The following is a 20,293-nucleotide window of genomic DNA, read 5'->3' on the forward strand; positions in this document are numbered from 1 at the left end:
ACACATATCCCAAAGAGACACATACAGACCAAAAAGACTCAAACACCCCAAAAAGACACACAGTCCAACGAGACACACACAGCCTAAAGAGACACACATCACAAAGAGACACCCACAGCCCAAAAAGACACATACAGCTCAAAGAGACGCACAAGGCCCAAAGATAAGCAAACATCCAACAAAAAGACACACAAACCCCAAAACGACACAGAAACAGTCAAAGGAGACACACACAGACCAAAAAGATTCAAACTGACCAAAGAGACACACAGCCCAAAGAGACACGCACACAGGCTAAAGAGACACACACAGCCCGAAGAGACACACAAAGCCCAAAGAGACACACACACAGCCCAAAGATACAAACAAAAGCTCAGACAGAAAAATACAGTCAAAAAAGATTCAAACTCCCCAAAGAGACACACATAGCTCAAAGAGACACAAACAACCGAAAGAAACACACAAAGAGCAAAATGACTCAAACAGTCCAAAGAGACACATATAGCCCAAAGAAACACACACAGCCCAAAGAGACACACACAGATCAAAAAGATTCAAACTGCCCAAAGAGACACACAGCCTAAAGAGACACACAGCCTAAAGAGACACACACAGCCCAAAGACACACACGGGCTAAAGAGACACACACACAGCCTGAAGAGACACACAAAGCCCAAAGAGACACATACAGACCAAAAAGATTCAAACACCTCAAAGAGACACACATAGCCCAAAGAGACACACATGACCCCTAAGAGACACAAACAGTCAAAAGAAACAAACACAGACCAAAATGACTCAAACAGCCCAAAGAGACACACATAGCCCAAAGAAACACAAACAGCCCAAAGAGACAAACACAGCCCAAAAAGACTCAAACAGCCCAAAGAGACAAACAGATCAAAAAGACTCAAACAGTCCAACGAGACACACAGCCCAAAGAGACTCAAAAAGCCAAAAGAAACACACACAGACCAAAGAAACACACACAGCAAAAAGATACACACACAGACCAAAAAGACTCAAACAGCCACAAGAGACACACAAAAATACCACACAGACTCAGACGCCCCAAAACTAGACACAGACAAACGAGACACACACACCCTAAATATACATTCCTCAAAAATAGACACACACAGCTCAAAAGAGACACAGACAGCTATAATAAACTCACACGGACCAAGGAGACACACACATCCTACAGATCGACACAAAGCCCAAAACGAAACAAACAGCTAAAAGAGACGCAAACACAGACCATAAAGATTCAAAATGCCCAAAGAGACACACAGCATAAAGATACAAACACAGCCAAAATATACACACACTGTATAAATAGAAAAACAAACCGTCCTAATATAAAAAAAACGCACAAATACACACACACACAGCCAAAATATACAAAACACGCCCATACAGACACATACATACCAAAAAGATTCAAACACCCCAAAGAGACACACATTGCCCAAAGAGACACACATGGCCTCTAAGAGACACAAACAGCCAAAAGAAACACACACAGACCAAAATGACTCAAACAGCCCAAGAGACACATACAGCTCAAAGAGATGCACACGGCCCAAAGAGACGCACACATCCAACAGAGACACACAAAGCCCAAAACGACACAAAAAGCCAAAAGAGACACACACAGACCAAAAAGATTCAAACTGCCCAAAGAGACACTCAGCCTAAAGAGACACACACAACCCAAAGAGACACACACACAGCCCGAAGAGACACACAAAGCCCAAAGACACACACACACAGCCCAAACATACAAAAAACGCCCATACAGACACATACAGACCAAAAGATTCAAACGCCCCAAAGAGACACACATAGCCCAAAGAGACACACACGGCCCATAAGAGACACAGACAGCCAAAAGAAAGACACACAGACCAACTCAAACAGCCCAAAGAGACACACATAGCCCAAAGAAACAAAAACAGCCCAAAGAGACACAAACAGCCCAAAGAGACAAACACAGCCCAAAAAGACTCAAACAGCCCAAAGAGACACAAACAGATCAAAAAGACACAAACAGTCCAATGAGATACACAGCCCAAAGAGACGCACAAAGCCCAAAGAAACACACACAGCGCAAAGAGACACAAACAGCCCAAAGAGGCAAACACAGACCAAAAAGACTCAAACAGCCCAAAGAGACACACAAACAGACCAAAAAGACTCAAACAGCCCAAAGAGACACACAGCCCAAAGGGACACACACAGCCTCAAGAGACACTAACAGCTCAAAGAGACACAGACAGCCCAAACAGAAACACAACCCAAAGAGACAAACAACGACCTAAAAGACTCAAACAGCCCAAAGAGACACATACAGACCAAAAAGACTCAGACACCCGCAAACAGACACACAGTCCAACGAGACACACACAGCCTAAAGAAACCCACATTACAAAGAGACACCCACAGCCCAAAGAGACACATACAGCTCAAAGAGACGTACACGGCCCAAAGAGATGCACACATCCAACAGAGAGACACAAAGCCCAAAACGACACAAACAGCCAAAAGAGACACACACAGACCATAAAGATTCAAACTGCCCAAAGAGACACACACACAGGCTAAAGAGACATACACACAGTCCGAAGAGACACACAAAGCCCAAAGAGACACACACACAGCCCAAAGAGACAGAAAACGCCCATGCAGACACATTCATACCAAAAAGATTCAAAAACACCCCAAAGAGACATACATTGCCCAAAGAGACACACATGGCGTCTAAGAGACACAAACAGTCAAAAGAAACACACACAGACCAAAATGACTCAAACAGCCCAAGAGACACATGCAGCTCAAAGAGATGCACACGGCCCAAGGAGACACACACATCCAACAGAGACACACAAAGCCCAAAACGACACGAAAAGACAAAAGAGACACACACAGACCAAAAAGATTCAAACTGCCGAAAGAGACACACAGTCAAAAGATACACACACAGCCCAAAGAGACACACACACAGCAAAAATACACACAAACAGCCAGAATATGCAAAAAAAGCCAAAAGACAACCACACGCATCCCAAAGAGACAAAAAACGCCCATACAGACATAGACAGACCAAAAAGATTCAAACGCCCCAAAGAGACACACATAGCCCAAAGAGACACACACGGACCCTAAGAGACACAAACATCCAAAAGAAAGACACACAGATCAAAATGACACAAACAGCCCAAAGAGACACACATAGCCCAAAGAGACATACACGGTCCCTAAGAGACACAAACATCCAAAAGAAAGACACACAGATCAAAATGACACAAACAGCCCAAAGAGACACACATAGCCCAAAGAAACACGAACAGCCCAAAGAGACACAAACACCCCAAAGAGACAAACACAGACCAAAAAAACTCAAACAGCCCAAAAGAAACATAAACAGATCAAACAGACTCAAACACCACTAAGTGACACATAGCCCAAAAAGACACACACAGCCCAAAGAAACACAAACAGCCCAAAGAGTCATAAACATCCCAAAGAGATAAACACAGTTTTCTTGCCATCTACATCCCTCTTAGTATCAACGTCTTCGTATAGCATAACGCTAAACTATTTTAAATTGACAACACTGTTCAAGCACCGCTTGCGTTTTATACAGAACACGTCGGAGAGGTAGAGCTATCCACTATTAAAATTCTTTTCTTGCCATCTACATCTCTCTTAGTATCTACTTTCTAGTTTACTATAACATTAGACTCTATTTTAAACTGACAACACTGTTCAAACGCCATTGAGATTACCTTAACTGCTAATCACTTTAACCCTTTTTCTCTATCGTCAAGTACATGCTCTGGAAAGGTACCTAGGAACATAAGGCAATTCAGAGACCAGAGAGGAATCCTCGCTCGTAACTGCTAATCACTTTATCCCTTTTTCTCCGTCGTCAAGTACATGCTCTGGAAAGGTACCTAGGAACATAAGGCAATTCAGAGACCAGAGGGGAATCCTCGCTCGTAACTGCTAATCACTTTAACCCTTTTTCTCCATCGTCAAGTACATGCTCTGGAAAGGTATTTGTCATTATCTTTAGAATAAATAAACTATACCTTTTAAATAATTTCTCCAAAAATATGTTATTAAGAGATTTCACGTTAAAAAATTATCCAATCACTAATTACCCCCTTTTTTGATCTTGCCTCCTATCAATTCTGAGTTTCCGGCTAGAATTAGACAAAGCCCGTCTTAATCACCAATTTGGTAACCCTTTTGCAATAACAAAAGGCTTAGCAGTGATTACATCTCATTGTCGGCGACAATTCAATCAGATCAGAGTTGTGCAAATGGAATACCTTTTCGCAAATTGAGTTAGCTTCTATTTCATAGACAAAATATTTGAATTCCTTTTATTAACAGCTAAACAAGACACACCGGTTTTCTGATACGGGATTTACCCTAAAAAAGACATGTATACCGTGAATTAGAAATCCGGTAAATTGTGTCAGAAAAACTTGAACCAAACCAGATTATACCCACCAAACCAGATTGTACCTACCAAACCAGATTATACCCACCAAACCAGACTTCTTGTAGAATTGAATGTAGGACTGAAACTGTGCACACTTTTGAGCATATTTTTGTAGGATTGAATGTAGGACTGAAACTGTGCACACGGTTACTACTCTCATGCCACATTCTTTTTATTTTTACCACAAAACATTTCTGTTTTCAACCTGTATGTTTTAATTTTTGATGTTTTTATTGCACTGAAAACGCTTTATCCCTTCAGAGGTAGCAACCCTCAAAGTAGATTAATAAAAAAAACAAGTTTTTTTTTAACTGAAAGTAAGGAGCGACATTAAAACTTAAAACGAACAGAAATTATTCCGTATATGAAAGGCTCTGTCCCCTCCTCAACGCCTCGCTCTTTACGCTAAAGTTTGACTTTCTCACAACTCTATTTTTTTAAACAATAAAAAAACTTTAGCGTAAAGAGGGAGACGTTGAGGAGGCGACAGCCCCTTTAATATACGGAATAATTTCTGTTGGTTTTAATTCTTAATGTTACTTATTACTTTCAGTTAAAAAAACTTGTTCTTCTAGTTAAATTCTGAACTCTTTTGAATTAGTGCAGCATTGATTTTGGCTAACCATATACGAATTAATATAACGAAATTTGCATATTAATTTTACTTTTTTGGCTAAATGGCTTTCTCGAAATTTTGTTCTAAAGTAACTTACGAATTAACTTACGTAGGCCTAACGAACTTCTATATTCGTATGTTTTATTACGTATATTAGGGAGTTTGCCCCCTAGTCGATACCTTGCTCTCTACACTAAAGTTCGAACTTTGTTCGAATCACAAACCCCGGAATCACAAAGGCCGGTTAATTAGAATAGATAGCTCTTTTGAAAGTAGGCTACTAAAAATAACTTTAGCGAAAAGGGCGAGGTATTGACTAGGGGGCAAACCCCCTCATATACGTAATAATTTATGTTTGTTTTAAGTTTTAATGTTGCTCCTTACTTTTATTTGAAAAAACTAGTTTTTTTTATTTAATTTCTGATCGTTTTTTAAATAATGCTGGGAAATCCGGCGCCCCCTTCATAGAAATCTCCCTTCCCCCAAGGAAACATCCTCCATGGAAGGATCCTCCCCCGTAACCACCTCCTCTGACACACCCCATCATAAAAAAATCCCTCCTGAAACATATATACTTCCCATTAACCAATACTATATGTAAACAATGGGCAAAGTTCATAACTTCCAGCCTTTCCCCCGGGAACTGGGGGGATTAAGTCATCCTCAAAGACATATTTATTAAATTTTCGACTATGCTGAACAAAATGGCTATCTCAAAATTTTGATTTGGTAACTTCGGGGAAAAAAACGAGCGTGGGAGGGGGCGAAGCTGCCCTCCAATTTTTTGATAATTAAAAAATGTTCCCAAAGATTTAAATTCACGTTCGGGTAATCCTTCTTATGACGTTCTACAATTACTGAATCTATACGATTACCCTTGGGAAAATAAAAAAAAAACAAACAAAAAAATAAACAAAAAAACACGCATCCGTGATCTTTCTTCTGACAAAAAAAAATACAAAATTCCATATTTTTGCAGATAGGAGCTTGAAAATTCCGCAGTCGGGTTTTCTGATACGCTGTATCCAATGGTGTGATTTTTTCGAAAATAAGGCAAATTTTCTCAGGCGCGTAACTTTTGATGGATAAAACTAAACTTAATGAAACTTAAATATTTGAAATCAGCATAAAAATTTTATTCTATTGATGTATCTATTTGTTACAAAATTCCGGTTTTTAGAGTTTCAGTTACTATTGAGCCGGGTCGCTCCTTACTTACAGTTCGTTACCACGAATAGTTTAATATAGCTACGAAGCTGATGTGGCTCTGTGTCATTGTCTGAGGCGGTTGTCTGCTGGAATGAATTGTTAATAGCAGTAGTAAAAACATCTCAGCTACTGCATAACAGGACATAAGGATAGGGAAAGGGTTGTAATTCATATGTAGTTTGAACTGCCGTAGTTCCCTTAGAAAACACGTTTCAATTAGCTAGAATTCTATTATCTATAGTTAATTGCTATTTTGACGGGGCCATATCGTCGCTGATGAGTCTAAAGATCGTAACTTCTGAGTTTTATAAGAATGGAGAAATATAGTTTGAACTGCTCAGGGTTGGGGTCATTTTCGATATTGAAGCAAAAAATAAATCTTGAAAATGATGACGTGGCTTCCCCCTGTGTAGATATTGAATTTCTGACACAACTAGTACTTGCGTTAACGTTTTATGGAGAGGGTCTTTGAAGACAGGGATTCTGGATCGTTGTGTTCAACTTTTACTGGACTTTTTATTTCTTTTTGTTTTTGTTATCATCAAAAAGTTCGTTACCACGAACTGCTCGTAGTTCAAACAGTTTGTGGTAACGAACTGTAAGTTAGGAGAGAGTCGGCCCAATAGTAACCGACAGTCTAAAAGCGAAATTTTGATAACAATAGATAGGGTGAATCAGGGAAAGTCCGACAGTGGGGTAAGTCCGATACCGACCTTCAATTTGTCTATGGTCCATTGTATCTGTGGGAGGCTTTCATATTTTCTTCCTTATTAGTAGCAGTAGGCAACAGTGCCATCAACTTCTGGCAGAGTTAGCATGCCTTCTGTTCAGAGGGTTTTGAAGTTTTTTGGACGGCGTTTTTTTAGGAACACAGGTAACTGACTTTACTTTAACTTATGCAGATTATAAAGTAAGAGAGATAGAGAATTTTTTTTTCATTTCTTATAAACTAGAATACCAGGAGCATCTTCCTGATTTTTTAAAACAAGCTGATGTTATTAGTTGAACAGATAAGAGGGGTGTCGGTCTTACCCCCAAAAAAGCCCATCTGGGGAAAGTCCGACATGTCGGTCTTACCCCCTACAGGGGATGTTTGGCTGGGGTGTCAGACTTACCCCATGTTACCAAAGATGGATATTTTAAATGGTAGAACAGATTCTAAGCTTTAGATAATAAAGGTTGAAGCCAGTAACCATCCTTATATGGCTCTACTAACTTAGTGGAATGTAGTGTTGTGTTGATCATTCATGTATTGCAGTTCTGTGCCTGCTTTCGTTTATCTTTCTCCCTTGTAATTTGTTTTTCGTCTTAACCTTTACTTGTGACCTGCCGTGTAAAAAGTGTAGCAAAGTAGAAATGCTACTTGGCTTGTATCAAATTTGTTGGCAGATTTTGTCTGAAAATACCCTTTTTACATATAAAATAATTTTTGCTCAAAGAAAAGGTGTCAAAACACAAGTCATGCTCTGCTGTGCAAAAAGTGGGATAGCATATTAGCAATGCTACTGGACAGTTTTCATGGCCTAGTAAAATTTGTTGGCATTTTTTTTTCAAAAATACCAGTGCTTCCACTATCCCCAAATTTTTGGGCATTTCCCCCAAAATCTGTCTTCTCATAAACATTCTCAAAATCGGTTCCCCAAAAATCCCCTTTCTTTCAGGGTTGCCACCCCTAGTGATTTAAAACTGATGACAATCCACCCCTAGTAACTATTACTTTCACTTGACTTGAAATAATTTTTTCACTATTTTCAAAAGTTTATGTCTCAATTATTTACTACACATCAAAACCAGACATAGATCATTGAATTACTGACCTTTCTTCCTATGCTAGTAAAAGTATACTGACCTTTTTATAGTTGTAGTACAGTGATCAATGAATATTAAGAATGCAGTTGGGTGTGTATTATTTTTATAATACCAATATCATTCGAGTGTACAACTCAATCCATAAACTATCAGCAGTTAGCTATATACTGCATACTTGAGACTTTGAATACTATGCGCCATTAGCAGTATTAGAGTAAATATGAGACAGTACTTTAATATGATTAAATATGATTAAGAAAACTATTGATATTTCTAACCACAAGCTATACTAAGTTACATTTGTTACTTTTCTGAAAATTTTACCTATAGAAATACTTCTTGCTCAAAGAAAAGCTGTCAAATCACAGATTTTGTTGCTAAAGTGTTGGCAGCTTTTGGAATTCTGCTACTGGCAGTTTTGGAATTTTTTGCACACCTGCTTGTGACAGGTTTTCTAATACATTCATCAATTCATTCATAATTCCCCTTTGAATAAATTCATCCATTCATTCATAATTCCTTTGTCTTTTCTAGATGCCTAGAAATTATGTTCGGAAAACACAACGCGGGGTTGGAGGAACATATGATGCAACTCAGCTACAAAACGCGCTAGCAGAGATATCTTCAAAGAGAATGTCTATGCTACAGGCTTTGAAAGTATTTCAAATACTGCGCACTACCTTGCATGACCATCTTATGAAGAAGACAAAAGTAAAAAAAAACAGTTTGTGGTGGAGGGAGGAGTCAATAAATTCCTGCTGAAATAGAAAAGGATATGGCTCAGGGTCTCCGAATACTTTGAAAAGTGGGGCATAGGTCTCAGCAAGCAGGAATTTTTTGACCAAGTCCAAGACTATCTCATCAAGAACAGAGTTCAAACAAGATTTAAGGACAACCAACCTGGTCATGACTGGTGGGTGGGGTTCAAGTGCCGAAACAAAATTTCACTAAAGAAACCAGAAAGGTTAGAAAACAAAAGACTTTTGCAGCAATCTGACCTCTTCATAATGTATGGTTTTTATGAGCTGTTGTATGAAACTGCCACGGCGATGGATATTCTTGACAAGCTCCAGTGCTGGTTTAATTTGGATGAGACATCTTTCTGCAGGGATCCTGGCAACACGAAAGTTGCTGGAGCCAAAGGCTCACCAGCGACTCGTAGAACAGGTGGTAATGGACGTGAAAATACAACTGCCTTGGTTTGTATCAATGCAAACGGAGAAAAATTCACAACTTTAATAGTTTTCTTTGCAAAGAATACCTGGACCTCATGGATACCTGTAGATGGAGCTTACCATGGTGCATCTTACTCATCTACCAATAAAGGGTGGATGCCGTCTGATCTCTTTATGAACTGGTTTGAATTCCAGTTTCTTCCTCATGTAAAGGGAAAGGCACTTCTCATCTTAGATGGACATGACACACATGCTCTTGCAAAACTTGCAAAGCTTTCTCTTGCTCTTGCAAAACTTGCAAACGAAAATAACGTGACAATTCTCAAGCTACCTCCACATGCATCCCACATGCTTCAACCTCTCCATAAAGTGGTTTTCAAGGGAATGAAAGTGTCTTATGATCAGAATCTCTCGAAATGGCAGGTGGAGCACCCTGGCAACATTCTGTCAAAGAAGGATTTTGTATGTCTCTTATCAAAGGTATGGGATACCTATTTCACTCCTAGTCTGATTGAAAAGTCGTTCAAAGCAACTGGAATCTTTGACCTGAGTGTTCCAATGAGAGTAAACCCATCCGTAATTGACCAAACCAAGTTTGAACCTACCAAGTTGACGCTATGCACAAATAAAAAAGGAGAAAGAGGAAAATTCAGGCACATCTAAAGTCACAACCACTGTCAACACTGAACTAGAAAAAATAACCTTTTCTGTTACCTTTAGTCCAAAGAAGTTGCTTGGCAACCAATCAAAAACTTTTGAAGAGATTCTTCTTGACTCAATCAAGCGCCCCGACCTACCATCAGTTTCAGGAATAGAAAAACGGAAGAAAATTGCAAGAGAGACAGAAGTGATAACATCAAAAGAACATCTAGAGGTGCTTAAGAGGGAAGAAAATCTGAAAGCAAAAGGCAAAGGGAAGAAGAAAAGTTCAGATGGGAAGGGTATAAAATCGAACAAAAAAATTTTTCCTAAGAGGGAAGCCAATAGAGATACGGGTGATAGTGAATCAGACATCAGCCTTGAACTTGGCTCTTATGAGGATGATCAGAGTATTCAAGATACTATTCAAGAAAGTGATAGCGATGACAAGGAGACACCCAGTAAGCAAAAGATTGTTCCCAAGCTAAATGAGTACTATGCAGTTAGATACGATGCAAGGAATGACGAACAAGGTTACATAGGAAGGGTTCTAGACTTTCCTGACGAGGGAAAAGTAAAGCTCAAGTTTCTTCACTGCTTGATTCTTGCCACCTACTCTTTCAATTGGCCAAAGAAAGACAATATCGATACTGTGGATGACAAATACATTTTGCAGGACCAGTAAACTTAGTGGGAAAACCGGACCATTTGAAATACCCCATATCCGTCAGGTTATTGTATCGTACAAGGCAGTTACTAGCAAGCGTCAGTAGATCTTTGTTTTATGCCCATACACGTAAGCTACAACATATATGAGTAACTTTTTGTATCTGGAGTCAAACCATAATTTGTGTGATATGTTTTTCTTTTTTAAAATACAAGCAATCATTTACATTCAGTGATTTGTGCACCTTGTCTATGATACTTGTAACGTTTATCTGTTGGGTAAGTCTGACACTGTCGGAGTTACCCCACAGCAGCAGAAAAAAGTATGCTCTGGCCTTTTGATGCCAGTCCGTTTGACATAAAAATTGTTTGCTTATGGACTTATAGTGATTCCTCGATGCCCTTTAAGATGGTGAAGTCATATTATTTTTGACATATTGTTGAAAAAAGCTAGTAGGATATGTTGCACTTCCCCCAAAGCTGGGGTAAGTCCAACATAGCAGGCTCCACCAACTTTGAGACCTGGTGATGGGCTACAAGCACAGTATATGGGAAAATCAGAAAGTGAATAATATGGGAAACTGTTGCAAAAAAAAGGTTGATAGAAGATGATATGAGATACTCCTAAAAAAAAATCTTGAGAGTCAATTTAACAAAAAAAAACATGTTAAGGTGTCGGACTTTCCCCGATTCACCCTACATCACTCATTCCAAGATACAAGCCTGAGAAAATTAGCCTGGTTTTCGAAAAGACGGAGAGTATCCCAAAAAACTTAAGGGATCATAACGCAAATCACACCATCAGATTCAGCATGTAAGAAGAACTCAATTTAGAGTTTTCAAGCTCCTATCTACAGAAATGTGGAATTTTGTATTTTTTGCCACAAGAGAAATCACGGATGCATGTTTTTTTCCCCAAGGGGTGATCATATCGAACCAATGGTCCTAGAAGATTGAAAGAGGGCTCATTCAGACGGAAGTCAAATGAAATGTATAAAAAATGAGTCCAAAACGAAGAGTGCCATCTAGTGTTACTCAAAGGAATCATAAAATTAAAAACCAAATAAATATATCATTTGTGTTTATATGTTTTTATCTCTGTTTTATATTTATTCCACATTGAATCTGGGATGGAAGCTAACTTTTCCAAAAGGCCACAATAGGTATATTTGTGTTTATTTTTTTAACGTGCGTGTTCTTTGCACGCTAGTCTAACCCTGATTATTTCATAACCAACTAAAATATAATAAAAATCATAATTAGAAAAAAATATATTGTATGCTTCTCAGACCTTTCCTTCAAATCCATATTTAGATAAATATAAGGTAAAATTGTTCTGGATTCTTCTAATTCTACTCAGAGTTGCCAGATGTGGCACATTCGCGCCATTTGGGGCTTTTTGAGGCCGTTGCGCATTGAGTTTTTCAAGTTGGTGTGTTTTTTCTGAGGGGGGGGGGCTATTGTTCATTCGGCGCATTTTCACAAGAAAAACAGCGCTTTCGGCGCATTTTCACTTTTAATGCGGCTCAATTTTAAATCAGACATCTGGCAGCACTGATTCTACTGCGGAACACCCCATTGTCAGTGACAGTGATGCTAGTAGTTTTTGGTACTAAGAACCTCTAGTCATAATGTAGCATTGTCGAGTTAAGTTAAAATTAAATAAAATGAACAAGTTTCTTCAGCTGAAAGTGACGAGAAGAATTAAAAGTTAAAACGAATAGAATTTATTCCGTACACGGAGGGGGCTACCCCTTTCTCAACACTTTACATTGAAGTCTTAAAGTGTTTTTTTTTTTTTTTAAATAATTCTTATTCAAATTCAACGGGCCTTTTGTGTCAATAGTTGTTCTTAAAGGATTGGGACACCAAGTCAAAACTTTTGCGTAAAGAGTGAGGGGTTTGGAAAGGGGCATCCGCCCTCATATGCAGGGTAATTTCTTTTTGTTTTGGTTTTAATGTTGCTCCTTACTTTCAGTTGGAAAAAAATGTTGTTTTTTTGTTATTTAATTTCTGAACGTTTTTCAAATGCCAGGAAGTCCCCCCCCCCGTTTAAAATCTCCCCTGAAAAATTTCTCCAAGAAACTTTCCTCTACGAACTATTATTCGCATGGAAAATCTTCCAGTACCCGAAGTATTTCTGTATATTTCACAATATCTGTATATTTCATTATAACAAATACTGTGCGTGGAACAGTGGGCAAACGGCATAACTTACAACCCTTTCCGCTGGGGATCTGAGGGCCATCTCATCCCCAGAGGCATATTTTTTGGACCCTTCCCCTATGTTGGATCAAATGGGTGTCTCAAAATTTTTATTGGATGTCTAGGAGGAACTAAGGGGCATGGGAGGGGGCTAGTTTCCTCTAGTCGTTTAGTCACCTAAAAAGGGCACTACAACTTTTAATTTCTGTTTGAATGAGCTCCCTCCCGGTCTTCTAGGACCATTGGCTCGGTACGATCACCCTTGGAAAAAAACACGCTTCTGTGATCGTTCTTCTGGTAAAAAATTAAATTTAACGTAGTTGATGTAATTGAAACGTAATTTAACGTAACTGAATGCAAAGTAAGCTCCTGCATACGAGCCTGCCTTAAAAGATTTTGTGCTCCAACATAGCCAAGAAAAAAAAATTTGTTAGTTTAAAAGGTGGTTTGAGACACACCTTGGTTGGTACCATGCGTGCACAGTTGTATAGAGACGTAGGGAAACTCCCGTAATCGATTCCCTCCTCCGAAAAAAGGGCTATTAATCCATTCATTCCGTATTTTTAAGACCCCTTGGTATATAATCTTTTGCCACCCAAAGGCTCGGATTTTGGTACTCCTGTAAACGTTATAGGTTTTTTAAGGTGTGTACCTACTATAGTTCTCCTATGCATGTATAGAACTTCCATTTCTGATGATACTAACAGCTCGGTTTTGCTGTAAATCTGACTTAATGAGGCTATGGTGAGCACTTTAGAAACTTTAATTTTGCTGTTTTTCAGATCAGACTGTTCATGAAGTTTAAATCTCAAGAGGAAAAAGTCAATTTGGAAGTTTGCCAGTATCTGTTGGCCTCAAGGGAAGAGTAGAATGAAGCTTCAAGTTTTGCCTAAGTGCTCTGTTCAAGTAGAAAGATACTCTGGTCCAGAAAATTTAATCGTAAAGACAAAGAGCAAGAATGAGAAGAAGAAAATTCAAGTCTATAAAGGTACTTTACAGCTTCATTTATTAACTTGTCGCTTATGTTCACTTAAACCCCTAAAACTTCACCAAGACCTAACCTTCAAATGTCAAGACTTGACTTTCAAGAAATGTCAATAATGAATTTAGTTTGCTAGGAAATAGACATACTTACTTACTTACTTAAGTCCAATCGATCCTCTTGTGACATCTTGGGGCCACTTCTTCCAAAATCTGAGGAACTAGGGCTCGATATGCTGTTCTGTCAAGTGCAGTTCCGGATATTTGGTAATGTGTTGTCGGTCAAAGTTTTCAACTCATCTTGTGTAAGGTCTTCCCCGTGGTCGAAGTCCTTCTGTTCCTTCGAGCGCGATCTTGGGCAAACTTTTGGGATTCATTTATTTAACCTGGCCGAACCAGCGCAGTTGCTGTTTTTGGGATTTGTTCAGGATAGTGTCTCGCTACTTCAGGCTTTTTCGTTTGTGACATGGTCAGTATATCTGATCTTGGCTATCCGGTGTCGACATCTCATTTCGAATGCAAGGAGGTTGCGCTTGTTTTCAGCTTTTAATGTCCAGGTTTCACACCCTTACACCGTCTATTACTATCGTTTGTTCACCGTCTATTACTATCGAGGGGAGGGGGGGGGCCGGCTGTCATTTCCTGTTGTGATGTAACCATGACTTTGGTCTTGTTTGCGTTAATCTGCATACCAAACGGCTTCTTTGACTGCGAAATGCAGTCAGCCTATTCTGGATACATGTTCAACGTGTATCAGGACACCATAGTGTCTTAGAATATGCCACAAGCCTTTCCTCCATATTAGGTCAAATGCCTATCGGAAGTCAATAAAGAGCTGACTGAGGTCTCTGTTAGACTTGCACTACTGCTGCAGGACGTGTCCAGTAAACCAGGTGGCTGATATAAGACTGGGGCATAGGTCAACAACGTCTTCTGAACCAATATTTATCAATTGAGCGGTGATACCGTCTGTTTCCGGAGCTTTCTCTCCCTTCAGGGATTCTATAGTCGCTTTGGTCTCGCTTCTAAGTAGAGGTGGAGGGGGGTCTCGACCTATGATTGGGAAGGAGTTTAGGGCATTTGGGTCAGTCATTACTTCTGGGCTCAGTTTTTCCTCAAAGTATTCCTTCCATTGTTCGAGCCTCATCTTGGCATCATTGATGTCGTTCCACTAATAGAAAAAAATTGAACATAATCAAAATATCTTTTAAAAGAACTTGCCTTATATATAACGTTCAAACAAAAATACAAATCTTCAACCACAATGAAAGTTTCTTTATATTTTCCTCTTTTTTTTCTTTCTTTCATCAAAACTTAAGTTTTCTGCCCCTCAAATTATTCGATTCTTTTACTATTCACAAGATATGAATAGAAAGTAAATACGCCATTTATGAAAATTTGCTACACAGCTTTCGCCTCTCATGTTTATCTTTCTTTTATTTCTTATTCAGAGAAAGCATTTCTCCTGTCAAGTTAATCAGCACAAAACCTATCTACTTCTTCATTTTGACTGTGACTTCTATTTCCATCACCATTTATGCTGTAATAACATACCAGTCTCTTAATAATTTCTATAGTAACCTCACTCTACCTATCTCTATAATAATAATAATTTTTAACACTCTGTAATAACCTGGAGGCTTATAAGTTGATTCTCCGAGAACAACTAGTTCTAATTTACTCTCCACTTGAGCTTACTTCTTCCTCTATTTAACCTTTATCTACTTCTGGATCAGCTAGGACTAGGCTCTATTCGGACATCCGGTTGTCCTCTAGAAACGGAGCTAGCCTCCGTTATCTCTGAAGGTTCTGCTGCTGTCTCTACTGGAAGCTCGTATACAAACGATCCTGAATCAATTCTTTTAAGTCCAGGATTCCGTAACTCCAATTCAATAATTGCTGATTCCTCCAATATTAATTGACCTGTCTTTAGTGGTTGCTAAAAACAATTTTGAACTACCAAAATTTTGTCATCCGGACGTTGACGTAAGCTATAACGTTGACGTAAGCTGTAGCCGTTGTTATTTTGTTCTTTGTTCTTTAGATTTGAGTTTACTAGTGACAATATTAGGTTTTTTAATAATAAATTTTGTCCTGAAAAATAAGATTCATACATAAGGAAGTTTCTGTAAGTTTCTGTAAGTTCTGGAAGTTTCATACATAAGGCAAGACGGATTTAGCTGTTCTTAGGTACCCTTTGTCCTTCCCAACACCTCCTAGCAGATAACAATAAAGAACACCTTCCCTAATAACCGGTTGTCAAAAATTTTTAACAGCCAAGACGCAAAATTATTTTTCTTAGATTCGTATCTTTCTCCCCGTGTCATTCTCTCTCATTGTCCATGGGACGGAACTCTTTTTCGCCGCACCGTCCTCTCTTATTGTCCATGGCACGAAACTCTTTCGCTGTACCGTTCTCTAAAATTGTCCATGGCACGAAACCTAAAGGCTTTTCGAAGTTCGGTGATCCACTGCCTACCGCTCTCTTCACCCATGTGAGCTCAGACCTTCCTTTCTCAGGATCCTCTGAACGTTTTAACTCAACCTTCTAGATGTTGAATTGTGTCACTCTGTTTCTCAACTTTTTTGGAACATAGAAGCAAAAGACTGATGTTTTTCAGTTTAAAAGAAAAAAATATTTTTTTGTTTAGTTCTTTATTTATTTCTATACTAATATTTTGAATTGATGCCTGAAAATAAGGACTAAACATGTACGGCACTGGAACATGGTTTGCTAAGGACTCCATAGGTCCAGACTCTACCTCAATTTTTTAACAAAAAAAATGATTCACAAGTAATTATTTAAAATGTAATCTAGTTAGGTTTAGTTCTTTCTTTAATTGCATGCTAATTTTTGTCTTGAAGGTTTGAAAATAAAAGCAAAAGATGTAAGGAGCCACGCATAATTTGCTAACGACCCTTTTGCTTTAGTCTGCCTCAAAATTTCTTGGATATAAATGACAAATAAAAATTATTAAAGTTCGAGAAAGTATTGATTTTAGTATTTATTTTATTTCCAGATCCGGTTATAAAGGAAGAAGAGGGCGGTAAGTTCCATGCCAATATTGGATTCCCCAAAAAGCCTAACCAGAAAGCAAAAAGAGACTATTCAAGGCAGAAACACGTTTGCGAAGATAGTCAGTTCCTATCGGTCAGTCAGCGTTCTGAGCCAGTCTACGATTTTGGAACCCTGAAGCAAGCTAAAAAAATTGACTTGAAATCAAGCACAGCAGGAAAACAAAAAGTTTCAGATTGGTTGGAAACAATCGACGAAAAAAATGCATCACCGTTAACCATGATAGCAGAAATAGAAGAACCTGAACGACGTCCAAAACAGACAGAGAAACGGGAAGATAGAAAAGTAAAAAATAAAAGTGGCAATGCTTTTGAAAAAACATACACGAGTGGGGAGAGATATGCAAGAAAATTTTTCAAAAAGGAACCGCCTCAGAGATTTAGAATTAATACCTTCCCCGGAACCCCTATGAGATCACAACTTGGGAAGAAGCCTAGGGCTTCAAGTCAAAAAAAGCCATCTAAGTTTAATGATTATGTGACAGATTGGGACAAACCACCTCATAAGACCAAGGCTTCTTCTAAGAAATTAGAGCCTAGACAGACCAAACAACGAGTACCTCGCTCCAAATCGAAGAAAGAAGCTGAAACTCTGATTGAGGACGATTTAAATTTGGAAAATCTTTTTGCGAATGAGAAGAATGTTATTTTTGAAAGTCGAGTTGTTGCAACAACGTCTAAATCGGGTTTTATTCCTCCAGAAATTAATGATAGTCCACAAATAGAAGAGAGTAGAGATGTGTCAAGGAAGAGTTTCAATGGTAAGCTTGTGAAGAATATGGGTAAATTTAAGCCACCTGCACCTATTTCAGCTGAGAAAGCTGAATCATTGGTGTCAGTCTTGAAAGGGCCCGGAAGCGAAAGAGAAGTATGCAAAAAGAAAGTCATGTTCCAACACCCAACAGAAATAGCTCTTTACGACGTTCGATCAAGTAACGAAAGCTCAGTGCTACAATCACTAACGACCCAGAAAGAGAAAGAAAAAACGAGTATAGTTGAAGAGTTGCAACACAACCCTATTACTACTACCCCTGAAAAGGTTGTTCTAACCTCGCAACAACCTGCAACACCTTTGAATAGATGCATTACCTCACCAGTAAAAAGTGGAAACAAGGTTGGGCAGTTACCGAAATCCCCCGGCTGGTCCCGCATTGAGGGACTGAAAGAAGATTTGGATAAAAGGCAAAGAACTGTGAAATTAGACGTGACTATTACATCAAACGCAGTCCGGGGACCTGAGAATAAAGAAGCTGATTATATCTGCTCCTCTTTTGATGACATACAAGCAGTTGATGTCCCAAAAATGGATTCTAAACTGCAAGAGTTTATGGTCTTATCTAATCTCAATGAAAATTCACCCACTCGTAGTATACCTTTTTCACCGAAAAAACAAACTAGTTATATTAATATTCCAGAGCTACTTAACCGCGCAACATTTAAAATTCAAGCTGAAACACAGGAGTTATCTGCTATTTCTTCTAAAGAATCAACACAAGACCTGTTTGTTGAAATGATTAAGAAGAAAGAGCAGCTTCAGACTCGGCCACCTTTAAGTGTCAAAGATCCACTTCTGTCATTTCCTTTGGGTAAGAAAATAAGAATTGTCCCAAAACCAAGCTCTTCTTTTTCTGTTGAAAAAGTTGCTGAAAATATTTCAACAGCGGCAACTGAGATACTTGAATCGGAAGGTACTGCAACTGTGACAGCAAACTGTGAGGATAAAACTCATCCTTCTGATCAAGTGAATGAGTGGGGCTGCCACTCTCACCCTCACACTAGAAATGTTGAAATTCAAGTGACGCAAAGCCTGTATGTTAATGTTGAACCCAATTTAAAAAATGAGAAACAATCAGTGCCTATTGAATTTCAAAGGGTTCCTTTTTTTAGAAGGGGTGCTATCAGAACTCCGCCTAAATCACCTGAGGTCAGACCTACGATTCCATTCCTTCTGAAAGGTAAATTAAGCCATTCTGATGCACCTTTACCTGTTGAAGAATCACTTAATGTTAACACTGTTGTTAGTTCACTGGTTCAACAGGGCAGAAAACACTCCATAAGCCCTATTAGTCAAGTAGAAAAAGACGTGGGAAACCCACTTGGAGAAAGTGACCCCCCGCTAGCCTTTGATGGGGTTGAGGATAATGTCCATGATAGAGTCATTGAGCTCCAGTCAGACGATGTGGTAACTTCTTTTCAAAGTCCTACTAAGCGACTAAAGAGAGAATATAACGTAGCTACCGTCTCTAATATCTCTTTGAGTAGCCCTGAGAATAGAAAAGTCAGTGAAAAAAAAAGAAATATAGCGAATGAAGAGACCGACGATTTAGGAAAAGCTCTCATTTCTTCAGAAGCAAAAAGTGGCACAATTCCTAGATTAAGTCGTTTGCGCTTGGCTTCAGCTAAAATTGAAGAAGTATCAATTTTTGAACTTGAAAGTGAGAGCCTTGATTTGGAAACTCAATCAGATTTGTGTGATGAGCATCAAATTATCATACTTGACGACGCTGATGTTTGCAAAGAAAATATTGAGAAACGTCATTTGAAGGAGTCTTGCATACCAGTAACTGAGCCAGATGTAGAAAATGCATGCACTCTAGTTCATGACATTGTTCCAGTTGATGAAGATAACAAAGATCTCTTTGCAGATGATGAAAAGAGAGCTTTGAAAATTGACTCTCAAGTTTTGGTGGAAACACCCGTGAATATAGAAAGCAGAGAAGCGAGAAAATTTGAACGAACTACAATGCTCAAAAAATCCAGCCCAACTAAAAATAGATTGCGAGTCACTTATAAACCAGTTACTGTTGGTGACTATTTCGAAAATTGCCAAGAAAACTTAGCCTCCAATAAACAATTATTGGGTACTGCTGCGCCAAAGAGAAGCATCGAAATCCCTCCCAGTCCTTTAAAGGGTGTTGAAAATGTCAATACTTTTGATACCCCTAGAACACGACCATATTTTTCCATTTCATCCAGGTTCATCAAGATTAGTGTGCCTATCGACCATACGAAAGTTTTAACAACTACTGGTATATATGCACGTAGCAAATCATTGGTTAGAACCTTCTGTGACAAATTTGACTTTGTGAACCGCTCTACGTTTACAGATGAAATCACACATGTCATTTGTGCTACAGATAGCAGAGGAAATTTTGTGAGAACATTGAAGTATATCAAAGGACTGGCACACAAAAAGACAGTGTTACCGATTGATTGGATATCAAAATCTTTGGAGGCCGAAGAGCTGCTTGAAGAGGTGAGTGTTTAAATAGACTAATGATAAGTTCAGACACCCTGTTTCCATCACAATTTACATTAGTGTAAGCTGTTTTTTCTTTGACACAATGAGGGTGGAGGTGTTGTATGTTAACTAAGCCCAAGCGCGCTCTCAGTCCTAATTAT

General features: G+C 38.8%; 1 protein-coding gene across 2 annotated transcripts in view; it reads left to right on the forward strand.

Moving 5' to 3' along the window:
- The window catches only part of LOC148956881 (uncharacterized), an 88,330-nt gene that overhangs the window by 37,221 nt on the left and 30,816 nt on the right, over nucleotides 1-20,293 (forward strand). For both annotated transcript variants that reach the window (XM_089087645.1, XM_089087638.1), the window contains exons 2-3: nucleotides 13,618-13,823; nucleotides 16,837-20,147. In XM_089087645.1, the coding sequence (XP_088943771.1) occupies nucleotides 13,706-13,823; nucleotides 16,837-20,147 (3,429 nt within the window). In that variant the 5' untranslated portion in view covers nucleotides 13,618-13,705. The remainder of the gene's footprint in view (nucleotides 1-13,617; nucleotides 13,824-16,836; nucleotides 20,148-20,293) is intronic.

This window comes from Artemia sp. Qi Xiang Cuo, chromosome 1 (assembly GCF_049724085.1).
Source record: "Artemia sp. Qi Xiang Cuo chromosome 1, ASM4972408v1, whole genome shotgun sequence".
NCBI classification, from domain to species: domain Eukaryota; kingdom Metazoa; phylum Arthropoda; class Branchiopoda; order Anostraca; family Artemiidae; genus Artemia; species Artemia sp. Qi Xiang Cuo.